At 45.4% G+C, this 12638-nt stretch overlaps 1 protein-coding gene across 1 annotated transcript in view; it reads right to left on the reverse strand.

The window, feature by feature from the left end:
• The window catches only part of GPATCH1 (G-patch domain containing 1), a 258011-nt gene extending 245972 nt beyond the window's left edge, over positions 1–12039 (reverse strand). Inside the window, exon 1 of the mRNA XM_069216538.1 lies at positions 11901–12039. Within this exon, the coding sequence (XP_069072639.1) occupies positions 11901–11976 (76 nt within the window). The 5' untranslated portion in view covers positions 11977–12039. The remainder of the gene's footprint in view (positions 1–11900) is intronic.
• Positions 12040–12638: the final 599 nt, after the last annotated feature.

The raw sequence follows: 12638 nt of genomic DNA on the forward strand, positions 1-12638 counted from the left end.
GTCCAATATAGGGGCCATATTTATATTAATCTCTACAAAGCAGCCAACTGCAGCTGTTATTCATATACCAGGTAGACTGCACCTGGGAGGACCCGCTGGTCTATGAGACCTGCTGAGTTTGTACAGATAACCTGCGTTTTTGGCAACATTACTTTTATACCCTGAACACACCCCAAACTGTTTAGCGAGGCTCTCAATTTCTACCACAGCCACACCGGATCAGTGGAGACAATCGCTACATCAACAGAATATGCGATTACTTTAGACCCTATGGAGTGTTGAATTACGGGTTTAATACAGGTGCTCTGTTCTAATTTGGTATTAAAGGGATCTACATAGAGGGCAAATATCAGAGGTGAACAAGGACGTCACTGCCTTGCTCCCCTTGTAATACATAGCCTATCTGAATCCACTCCCGCTATACGCAGTCTAGCCTCCAGATTCTTATATAATGTTCTAATTGCCCCAATAAACCCTTCCCCAAAGCCTTTATATTCCAGCACTGACCACCAGAAAATTCCAGGAGACACGATCGAATGCTTTTTCCGCATTCAATAAGATCAAGCCCAAGTCTTGAACAGTGGCTATATCAAATAATGTAATCACCCTCCTGATATTATTGACCGCCCCTCTACCAGGAATAAATCCATACTGCCAAACTGAGACTAATGGGGATATAACTGCCCAATCTAGATGCAAGATTTTTTGCAAACACTTTCCCATAAACGTTCAATAGAGATACAGGCCTATAGGACCCAGGCAATAAATGCGATTTATCTTTCTTCCTAAAGATTACTATATTTGCATTTTCCCCAGGAGGCAGGGTCATCCCCCTGCTGTGCTATTCGGAATAGCTGAAGCAAATCTTGTTGCAATTCCGAAAAGACTTCATAAAATTACAATTGTATAATATCGGGGACCGGTAGCTTTCCCTACCACCAGTGAATCTAGGGCCACCACAATCCCAACTAAAGTAATGGGTGAGTCTAGCCAAGCCTGATCTACCTCATTCAACCTGTCTCTGTCTGTCCCCTGAGGATATTCCCCAGGCCGAACAGTTGGAAGATCTGTTTCCTCTAAATAAAGAGCTTGATAATAATCTTGGAAGGTCCTAACAATTCCTGGTAAATCTTCTATGATATTGCCCGTAGGGTCCTTAATTGCTTTTATCAACACCTTTGCCTCATTTTGTCTAATCCTCATTGCAAGTAACATAACAGCAGATTCCCCATATTTATAGGATTGTGCCTTGTAAACTTGAAATTTCTGTGCAATTTCTGCCTTAAAACCTTGATTGATTTTGGCCTTTTATTTATCTACCTGTGACGGAGTTTGAAGGGTGACACAACCTTCTAATAGCTCCCTGGTTGGCTCTTCCTCGGCCAGTACCCTATACAAATTCTGCATATCCCTTCTCTTCCTCTCTTGAAGATACAGACCAAAACTATGAGTCTCTACCCTGATCCCCGCCCTCAGAGCATCCCACATAACCGTGAGAAAAGTAGTGCCTCTATTGATTGCTAAAAACTCCCTATGCCAGCGACGCATATGTTCAATATAGGAATCTTCCAACAATAGTTTCCTATTAAAAGTAAACACCCCCTGCAGTCTACAAAACCCTAGTAATGGAATCTCAAGAACTAAGGGATTATGATCCGATAGCAATCGAGGAAATCTTTCTATATTGGTTCCCACAGCCCGGAGATAGACACAAAGAAGTAATCCAATCGAACCAGCTTACTATGTGGTACAGAGTGGAACATAAATCCCAGGCCCAGGGTCTTTTGTCAACCCATATGTCCGTCAACCCATGACAGCCACCAACAGCTCCAGAGCGCGAAATGTTCTTGGCTTTTGTCCTACATACTCTTGGCCACACAGAGGCTCACGGCCAACCACTAAGTGAACAATAAGATCCCCACGCATAACCAACGGTGAAGGCCATTGGGTCAGGTCACAGTGTAATGTATCAAAGATCACTGGTTCATCAGCATTAGACCCATACACTGTACATAAAGTAAATCGAGAGGAGCCAACTTTACACTCCGCAATAGCTCAACGACCCAACTTATCTGTTGTTGAGCACCCGGAAATGCATAGAGTGTGTTTGGCGAGGACTGCCACCCCTCCGGATGTAAACAACTGTTCAGAACACACTACTAACAAAAAGCCTAGATCCTTAAATACCTGCCGCATCTCCCAGGGGGATAGGAGTCTCCTGGATACAGATGATATCTGAAAGTAAAGCCTTAAGACCGAATCCCGTCCTCTGCCAGTTATCTTTATCATTCAATCCACAGATATTGATAGAACAAATACAGAGCTGGTCCCCCCAAATTACATTGCTCCTTACAGTCATTTACTGTCACGTACTAAAATGCAGAATCAAACTCTGACTGAAGAAGCTTTTAGAAATGCCCCCTAAGACTCCAAAAATACCTGACCTGTTTAAAAAAAATCAGAACTGACCCCATCATCTCCCTCCCCTGTACCTGTGCACCCCCTCCTACCAAGTACCCTGCCCCTACATACCCACCCCCTAACCTCGCCAATCCCAGTGCATTTGGATCATAGGGATCCATTTGTGATGGAGTGCAGGCTCCCTGACCCAAAACCTGGTCTTACACTCATTAACTTTATCACTTTACTTCTTTTGATTCTTCATTTTGTTCGTCCATCCTTATTACCACATTAAGAGGATCCTCCCCTCGTCTTGATATGCTCTCAGCCCAACTACAAAGTCTCCAAGAATTCTTTGGCCTTATTTTCAGAAGTAAAGAAGTAAGAGCTATCTTTAACCACAATTTTGAGTTTAGCTGGGTTCATCAGAAATTCTTCAACTTATTTCTGCATTTCAGACGATGCAAACGCCACCTCTTCTCAAACATGATTAGACAGGAATCTGGCCTGACAAAAAAACTCAGATCTCTTAGACGATTTCTTTCGATCTGGTCGAGCTAGGTCATAGAGCAGAGGTCTTCAATCTGGGGGTCGCGACCCCCAGGGGGGCCGTGGAGTCCTGGAAAGGGGGTCCCGCATTCCCCCAGCAATCCTCAAAAAGCCTCAGCTGAACTTTGAGTCTCCAGTGCTGTGAAAGCTGCACAGACAGCTAAGGAGGCCTTCCCAGGGCGTCTGCTTCCTGAATGAAATGCAAATGTGCTCTACGAGCTCATCTGCAAATGTAAAGGGTGCTTGGGAGCAGCTTTAAATGATCGAATCACACAAAGCTTTGGGACCACAAATATTTATTCTTTTTGAGGGTAGTGCAAAGAGTTAACAACTGAGCTGTGAAGTGCATGCTCTTAATTGTAATTGTATTTCCACAGTGCTTACTTCACCTGGAGGTGTTGAAGGGACAGCTATTAAAAAAATAAGGTATTGCATATGCTCTGGTATTACTTAAATCTACATTTTGGAACCACAGTTTTATCTTTATCCTTTTTGTAGTGGCCTATCTTATACTGTGTGTGATGCAAGTATACAATAATGCCTCACATATTCACAGTGCTTTCTGTCACATGCTGTGACCTCATGGCACTAAAAATACACAAGTCACTATTCTCAATTTCACTAACCAAGATTTAGTTCTGTCGCTCTCTGGTTACACGCAGACCTCTGCAGTGCATTAACTAATAGAGGTTTCATAATGCACTACAGTGCATTTACCAATGAGTAACAACTTTTTTTTTATTTATTTCTCATTTAAGCTGGCTGTTATTTTATATGTAGCTACCTGACAGTGAAAGACCTAAAAAAAAAATGTAGAGAATGTTTTGAGTTTATTTATGGAGGCTTGCGCTGCTGGAGCATCACTTTTTTTTGATGCTCCAGTGGCACAAGCCTCTCAGTCATACCTATGAGGTGACGCAAAGCCTTCCTGAGTGGCTTTGAATGGCATTGTAGATATGGAGAAAGGCAAAACAGCTGCATTGCCTAACTTTGCGTCGAAGAGGCGTTCCATGGGAGTAGTGGTGGGTGTTCCCATGCAACACGCATGGATTTTGACGCTGCCCCAGATTTACAAAATCACGTAAACTGGAGCAGTGCCAAAACATTACGCCTCCCCAGAGCAGGCATAATGAGGAGAAATGTTTTCATTTCTCCTTGTTTTTTCCTCTTTCCATGTGTGTTGCTCTCTGACACACATATAGAAAGAGGTACAATGCCTCTCTGGATTGTTTTTGTGCCGGAAGGTGCCCCTTCCTGCACAAATACAATCCTGCCTATATTGGCGCTAGGCAACAATTGTACCCCAGCGCGGGGGAAAGGACAGAAATGCACTGTATTTCATAAATACGGTGCATTCCTGCCCTTTTGTATTGGCGTGGGGCAGTGTAGCAAGAAGACTTGTGGCACTCTCCTATGCCAAATCCTCATAAATGAGTACCTTTGTTTTTAGTCACACCCTTGACAACGCCCCCACACTCACTGACCTTTGGTTTGCTAAACACTGTTTAATATTATTTCCTCACAGTAAAAATGATTTGCTGTGGGAAATGGGGACGTTTATTATTGTTGTTGATGATGAGGAGTACCAGGTTCTAGAAATTTTTATCAGAAGGGGGTCCTTACACCTAAAATATTTTAAGAGGGTGCCCCGGCATCAAAAAGTTTGAAGACCTCTGTCATAGAGGGATTGATGTAGCAGAAAGTTTCCTAGATAAATCAGTATAGCGCTGGGTCTGTTTTTGTGTTGGTCTGGACTTCCGCACAAATGGGAATCTGTGTGCCCTTTGGACCTCAATCTCCTAGCTCCGCTGCAAGAGCTCCGGAAAGACTTCCTTAAACAACTGAACCACAACGCGCCAAGTATCTGAGCCCTCAACTCCTTCCATGATACCTATCACTATGAGATTATTACTCCTCAGCCTGTTCTCTAAGTCTTCAAGCTTCCACTGTGTGTCTTCGACCTGTGCTTTTAACAGACTAGGGGCCAGATCTATTAAAGGGTTTTACCCATTCTATGTCCATGGGAAAATGTGTTCGTACATATGGCCCTAGATGCTTCCTTCTGAGCTAACAGATCATCTTCCACAGTGGATATACAATTTTCCACCTCCCCCATCTGCTCAGCAAATTCAGAACATAATTTAGCCACTTTCTGGATAGCTGTAGGAGGCTGGCCTGGCTTGTAGTGGGTACCAAGGGGTGCTTACGCTCTGTACCAGGTCCAGTTATCCCTTATATGTGTAGAAGAGGTGTTTCTAGCAGCTTAGACTGATAGAAGGTAGCTATAGCAGAGCAGCTTAGGCTGAACTAGGAGACATGCAAAGCTCCTACTATACCACTGGTGTCATATGCACAATATCATAAGAAAACACAATACACAGATATACTAAAAATAAAGGTACTTTATTTTTATGACAATATGCCAAAAGTATCTCAGTGAGTACCCTCAGTATGAGGATGCCAAATATACACAAGATATATGTACACAATACCAAAAATATGCAGTAATAGCAAAATGAAGTAATGCAAGCAATGTAGAATTACAGTAGATTGAAATAGGAGCGCATAGGTATAGGGGCAACACAAACCATATACTCCAAAAGTGGAATGCGAACCACAAATGGACGCCAAACCTATGTGAGCTTGTAGAGGGTCGCTGGGGCTGTAAGAAAACAGTGAGGGTTAGAAAAATAGCCCACCCCAAGACCCAGAAAAGTAGGTGTAAAGTGCACCTATATTCCCCAGAGAGCACAGAGGTCGTTATAGGGGAATTCTGCAAGGAAGACTAACACCAGCAATGCAACCAAAGTGGATTTCTGGACGAGAGTACCTGTGGAACAAGGGGACCAAGTCCAAGAGTCGCGACAAAGTCGAGAGTGGGCAGATGCCCAGGAAATGCCAGCTGAGGGTGCAAAGAAGCTGCCACCGGATGGTAGAAGCTGTGGATTCTGCAAGAACGAAGAGGGCTAGAAACTTCCCCTTTGGAGGATGGATGTCCCACGTCGTGAAGAAGCTTGCAGAGGTGTTCCCACGCAGAAAGTCCGCAAACAAGCCTTGCTAGCTCCAAGGGTCGCGGTTAGAGTTTTTGGATGCTGCTGTGGCCCAGGAGGGACCAGGATGTTGCCACTTGGATGAGGAGACAGAGGTGGCGCCCAGCAAGTCAGGGAGCCCTCACAGAAGCAGGCAGCACCCGCAGAAGTACCGGAACAGGCACATGGAAGAGGAGTGAACCGGAGCTCACCCGAAGACACAAAAGGGAGTCCCACGACGCCGGAGGACAACTCAGGAGGTTGTGCACTGCAGGTTAGAGTGTCGGGGACCCAGGCTTGGCTGTGCACGAAGGAAATCCTGGAAGATTGCACAGGAGCCGGAGCAGCTGAAAATCACGCGGTACCCAGCAATGCAGTCTAGCGTGGGGAGGCAAGGACTTACCTCCACCAAACTTGGAATGAAGAGTCACTGGACTGTGGGAGTCACTTGGACAGAGTTGCTGAGTTCCAGGGACCACGCTCGTCGTGCTGAGAGGGGACCCAGAGGACCGGTGATGCAGTCTTTTGTTGCCTGCGCTTGCAGGGGGAAGATTCCATCGACCCACAGGAGATTTCTTCAGAGCTCCTGGTGCAGAAAGGAGGCAGGCTACCCCCAGAGCATGCACCACCAGGAAACAGGCGAGAAAGCGGCAGGATCAGCGATACAAGGTTGCAGTAGTCGTCTTTGCTACTTTGTTGCGGTTTTGCAGGCGTCCTGAGCAGTCAGCGGTCGATCCTTTGGCAGAAGGTGAAGAGAGAGATGCAGAGGAACTCTGATGAGCTCTTGCATTCGTTATCTAAAGAGTTCCCCAAAGCAGAGACCCTAAATAGCCAGAAAAGGAGGTTTGGCTACCTAGGAAGGAGGACAGGTTAGCAACACAGGTAAGAGCCTATCAGAAGGAGTCTCTGACGTCACCTGCTGGCACTGGCCACTCAAAGCAGTCCAGTGTGCCAGCAGCACCTCTGTTTCCAAGATGGCAGAGGTCTGGAGCACACTGGAGGAGCTCTGGGCACCTCCCCTGGGAGGTGCAGGTCAGGGGAGCGGTCACTCCCCTTTCCTTTGTCCAGTTTCACGCTAGAGCAGGGCTGGGGGATCCCTGAACCGGTGTAGACTGGCTTATACAGAGATGGGCACCATCTGTGCCCATCAAACATTTCCAGAGGCTGGGGGAGGCTACTCCTCCCCAGCCCTGACACCTTTTTCCAAAGGGAGAGGGTGTAACACCCTCTCTCTGAGGAAGTCCTTTGTTCTGCCTTCCTGGGCCAAGCCTGGCTGGACCCTAGGAGGGCAGAAACCTGTCTGAGGGGTTGGCAGCAGCAGCACCTGCAGTGAAACCCCGGGAAAGGTAGTTTGGCAGTACCCGGGTCTGTGCTAGAGACTCGGGGATCATGGAATTGTCTCCCCAATGCCAGAATGGCATTGGGGTGACAATTCCATGATCTTAGACATGTTACATGGCCATGTTCGGAGTTACCATTGTGACGCTATACATAGGTAGTGACCTATGTATAGTGCACGCGTGAAATGGTGTCCCCGCACTCACAAAGTCCGGGGAATTTGCCCTGAACGCTAGTGCCAGGGTACCCACACACTAAGTAACTTAGCACCCAACCTTTACCAGGTAAAGGTTAGACATATAGGTGACTTATAAGTTACTTAAGTGCAGTGGTAAATGGCTGTGAAATAACGTGGACGTTATTTCACTCAGGCTGCACTGGCAGGCCTGTGTAAGATTTGTCAGAGCTTCCTATGGGTGGCAAAAGAAATGCTGCCGCCCATAGGGATCTCCTGGAACCCCAATACCCTGGGTACCTCAGTACCATATACTAGGGAATTATAAGGGTGTTCCAGTATGCCAATGTGAATTAGTGAAATTGGTCACTAGCCTGTTAGTGACAATTTAGAAAGCAGAGAGAGCATAACCACTGAGGCCCTTATTAGCAGAGCCTCAGTGAGACAGTTAGTCATCACACAGGGAACACATACAGGGCACACTTATGAGCACTGGGGCCCTGGCTGGCAGGGTCCCAGTGACACATACACTAAAACAACATATACATTGAAATATGGGGGTAACATGGCAGGCAAGATGGTACTTTCCTACAATAGCCAGCTGCATTTTGCGACAAGCTGCTTGTGTTTTACGGCTCTCCGATCTGGTTTCATCTCTATGTGCCATAATACTTTGATATATAGTACTAAGTGAGACCTCCTCCAAGATGCCCCCCTCCATCTCATTCACTGGCTTGCTGCCTGATTCAATGTCACCAAGGGCCAGCCCTGTTGAATAGTCCCAGAGTAGATCTTGTCCCCTCAGGCTCCTCCAGCTGCTTTGTCACCTTCTCTCTTTTTCTTCCTCATGACCGGGCCTATCCCGGCAGACTTCGGGATGTATTCTGAGGCCTTGGGGTTTGCTTCCCCCCTCCCCACTGCTAGACTCTGCTGAATCTGACACTTCCTCCTCTTTACCCCCTGACCAACTCGAGATGTCCGATAAGGGAAAAAAAAAAAAATTCCACAGTCTCTGTTTCCATCCCCCTACCTGCTACTAGAATGGGCTATAATTACATTGGGAGTTGTTTGTTGTCATTAAGTGCTTTGTTCTTGTTGTCTTCAGGAGGGGGGTTGGGTAGCTCCCTCATCCACTGATATATCTGTGCTGCCGCATTCCCTGCAAAACCATATTGTTGTGGCTCACCGTGTGTCTGAACTGTGCATGATGATATCCAACCTCCCCACCCCTGTGGCCCCTCCCCTCCAAGGCTCCCCGACTGCAAAGCCCTCACTGTGTTCTCCATGCTCACCTCGCTGTCCCATGTAGCATTACTAACTGCTGCAGGGTGTGGGGTTTCAATGGAATCTGCTTCCCTGGGGGACGGTGGGTGAATTAAGATAGGGGTAGATTTCCTTGTGTATAAGGTGCTCGCGGACACCTGGAAGGGTGTCCAGCCTCCTTTTTGCTCCCCAACAGAGGCGGACTGCCATGCCTCCGATGGTGCAGGCCTGCAAACCTTTGCTCCTCGCGCAGGTTTGGGAGGCATTGTGTTAGGCCGATGAATAGAAGCGCCATATCCCCTTCAGGGTAATCAATCCGATGGCCTTCAGGCACAGCGCAGAGAAAGAAGCACCAGACGTCGCTGTATGTCTCGGTAACAGTCCTCCTTGAAATCGCTGACTTGATAGAAAATAAAAAAAATCACCAATATCTCCATATTTCGGCATCACACTGCACAATACACCACGAACAACCATACTACACAGCTGCCATCTTCACCTCCCCTGAATTGGATTTCCTGCTGCAGAAAAGCTGTATGCAAGCTAATATAGATGTTCCTAGGGTCTCATTCAAACCAAGTTTCTACACCATATGGAGACCTGTTATAACGTTATCCACAATTTGACATAACGCAAAAAGAATTACGGAAGCCTTTTCTGCTGTAGACAAAACGTTTTTTGAAGGAATTCAAATACAGTTCTACGCGGAAACTACAGCCAAGCTCCAGAGAAAATCCAGCGCATCCAGAACGCCTCAGCACGTCTCATCCTCAACCTCCCTCGCCACAAGCACATCTCAGCCCACCTCAGAACCCTACACTGGCTACCCATCAACAAAAAAAATCATCTTCAAAATCCTAATCCACGCTCACAAAGCCCTCCACGACACCAGACCGGCCTACCTCAACGACTGACTCAACTTCAACATGCCGACACGCCAGCTCCGCCAACCTCGCCCTCGCATTCACTGCACCACGTCCGGCGGCAGGTCCTTCTCCCTACTCCCTCCCCACCAACCTATGCAAGACCCGGGACCTCCTGTCCTTCAGAAAGTGCCTCAAAACATGGCTCTTCGAGAAGTAGCACCTTCTCCCCACCCCAGCGCCTTGAGGCCCTACCGGGTGAATAGCGAGCTCAACAAATTTATTGATTGATTGATTGATTGCTATATAGAAATATTTGTACGAGTGAAGTTGGCACAGTGCTCAGCAGTGCAAGTGTTATGAATTTTGTATTTATATAGAGCTTACTACCCCTGAGAAGGAGTTGACACACTTTTGGCAAGTAGCACGCTATTCCAGAACCCAAAAATGGTTATTGGTGGATTAGTACAGGGAAATATAAGTTGTCAATTTGAGCTGTGGACATGCGAGTCTGTTCATTTGATTGAATAGGATAATGAAAGGGTTTTTGGGGAGATCACAGTAGTAAGATAAAGTTTGTGATGACTCCAAGGAGGGATAAATGAGGGAAGAGTCTAGAAAAGGATTAGGGAGAGCAAAGTAGTAAAATAATGTTTGGGATGAGTCAAAGGAGGGATAGAGGAAGGAAGAGTCTAGAAAGGGTTATTCTGGAGCTCATGGTAGTGGAATGAGATTTGGGATGAGCCAGAGTGGCGATAGAGGATATATTGAGAGAAGTATAGGATGAGACAGAGTAGCGCATTGGAGCCAGTCATAGGTTATTTTTTCTTTTTTTCTTCTACAGTAGGGTAAAGTAATGTATAGACACATAACTACATAGAAAGAGTATAAATGTATAAGGAAGATAATACATCAAGATATAAAGTTGTATAGTGATAATAAAACAAAGTTATCTACACACTATGTGAGCATTCAGGGATGTATAGTGATTTCCACGAGCATAAGTCCAGACATGCCCATTTCTTGAAAATGACAAAGTTTTGGGGAAAACAATCCCCTAATTCTGTTGTTTTGTTTCGACCCTTACACAAATAAAAAAAATTCTCATCGTAATGTGCTTAGGCGTCTCTTGACAGAATCTCTAGTTATATGCCATAAAAGGAGTGTGCAAGGCCGATCCTACTAGCAAATAATGTTAAATCAAACATAATAAGATAAACATAATTACAGAGTGTACTACTGCAGACGTGTGCTGTTCAGCCTCAGGACTCCTAGCTTTGACAAAGCCAACAAGTATGGTTTTAAAGCGATACCACATGAAAACAGCATTTGTGCACATTAAGGTTAGACATACTGGGTTGTTTTCTGTATTTACTATTGTGTTTTTTTTTGTTTCGCAATTTTTTATTAGAGTAAATCTCAAAAAGGAAATGGAAATACAGGATGTCACATTTGCAGAGAAAATACATTCGTAACAGCAAGCAAGAAGACAATCATCGCATTACACTGATAGAAGGCAAAATATACAGAAAATCATTCACGAGCTCTAGAATACGAAGTGGGAGGAAAATGTCTCTGCCCCGGAGGAATGTCATATGGTGCAGTATTTACTATTTTGTCTTTCTTTGATTGTGTACCCTCCTCATTAGTCCGTTGCAGTTTCTCCCCATGACTTTCTCCTCTATGATGCCCATTGAGACTGCTGTACTTTACTCCTAAGATAGAAAAATACAACCAATTCACGTTTGGCGTCGCCACGGTTCCTGTCATTCCATGGGTCACAGCCAGCATCTTTTACTGATGCTGGCTAGACCCCTCTCACATAATCAACCACCTCAAAACTGTTCCTGCACGTTCAAGTCTGCCCTCGTTAATACATCTGCATACGTTTTTGCAGCTGCATAAGTGGAGACCTGAATATTCCCAGGTACATGCGTGGGCTGTTAACCTGTTCCAGTTTTTTTTTCTGTGCGTCCTGGTACTTGTATTATTATTAAGTTTATAGTGGAATAAACAAACTGCACACCCCAGAATGCAAACGTTGAACATGGACTCGGCGAGCTACTCGCGCGTGAACCTGAAAAATGTGTACTCTCTCCAGCTCTTTAAATAGTGAAAGAACAATGCTGCAATGTAACTGCACTGCTCCGTGTTACAGTCACGTGGGTAAACAGTAATAGATTTCAGGCAGTGCTTGGCAGACTGTCTCACAGCGTTCGCTAGAAGAGAAGTCCGCAGCCGATGGAGGGAAATATCTGATCATCTCGAGTCAGTCGGAATTACCTTCTTCCAGGGGCTCGAGAGGTTTCCCATATGTAACGAAGTCCTCTTCTTCCGCATCACTGTCCTGCGCCGCCATCTTTACCCGGGTACAGGAAGCGAACGGGGACAAACTTCTTCGGCTACAGTCAAAACGCGTTCACAACAGACTTATTTTGTTACTGCGGTGCACTGCACCGGAACCCAACTCTGATCGACGAATTCTAAGTACTTTTGTAAGACTGACATACAATTAGCTGTAATAAAACCAGTGGAATAGACAAGAAACATTATTTTGGAATATCATTATATGTAATACACGCGACCTACTTCCGATGTGCCATAGAGCTTTGCATGTGCACCAATGTTTATTTGTAGCGATAGCATCTCAGACATGGTGCGGCACCTAGAGGGCAGAAGGGAAAACCTCATTATATTGCTAACGCGTCCCTCTATGATAAATTTCTACACATTTGGGACTCGTTTTAGGCCAATGAATCTTTTGACCCTGTTGAGAGACACCTTTGGACGAGATAGCTAATCAACATATCAATCAATCCGTCAATAATATCATCAATATTTATCACAATAACATTTCACTTTAGTCAAGGTCATTAATCAAACTCAAGACACCACCCTGACCTTGCAGTCATGAATAACCACACCAGTTTAGTATGAATTTAGTGATATTTATTCCCTATTGTTTACAATACTACTAGCAGATGTATTAGTCTCAAAACCAAGAAACACATTAGCATAGTC

This window comes from Pleurodeles waltl, chromosome 12 (assembly GCF_031143425.1).
Source record: "Pleurodeles waltl isolate 20211129_DDA chromosome 12, aPleWal1.hap1.20221129, whole genome shotgun sequence".
NCBI lineage: Eukaryota > Metazoa > Chordata > Amphibia > Caudata > Salamandridae > Pleurodeles > Pleurodeles waltl.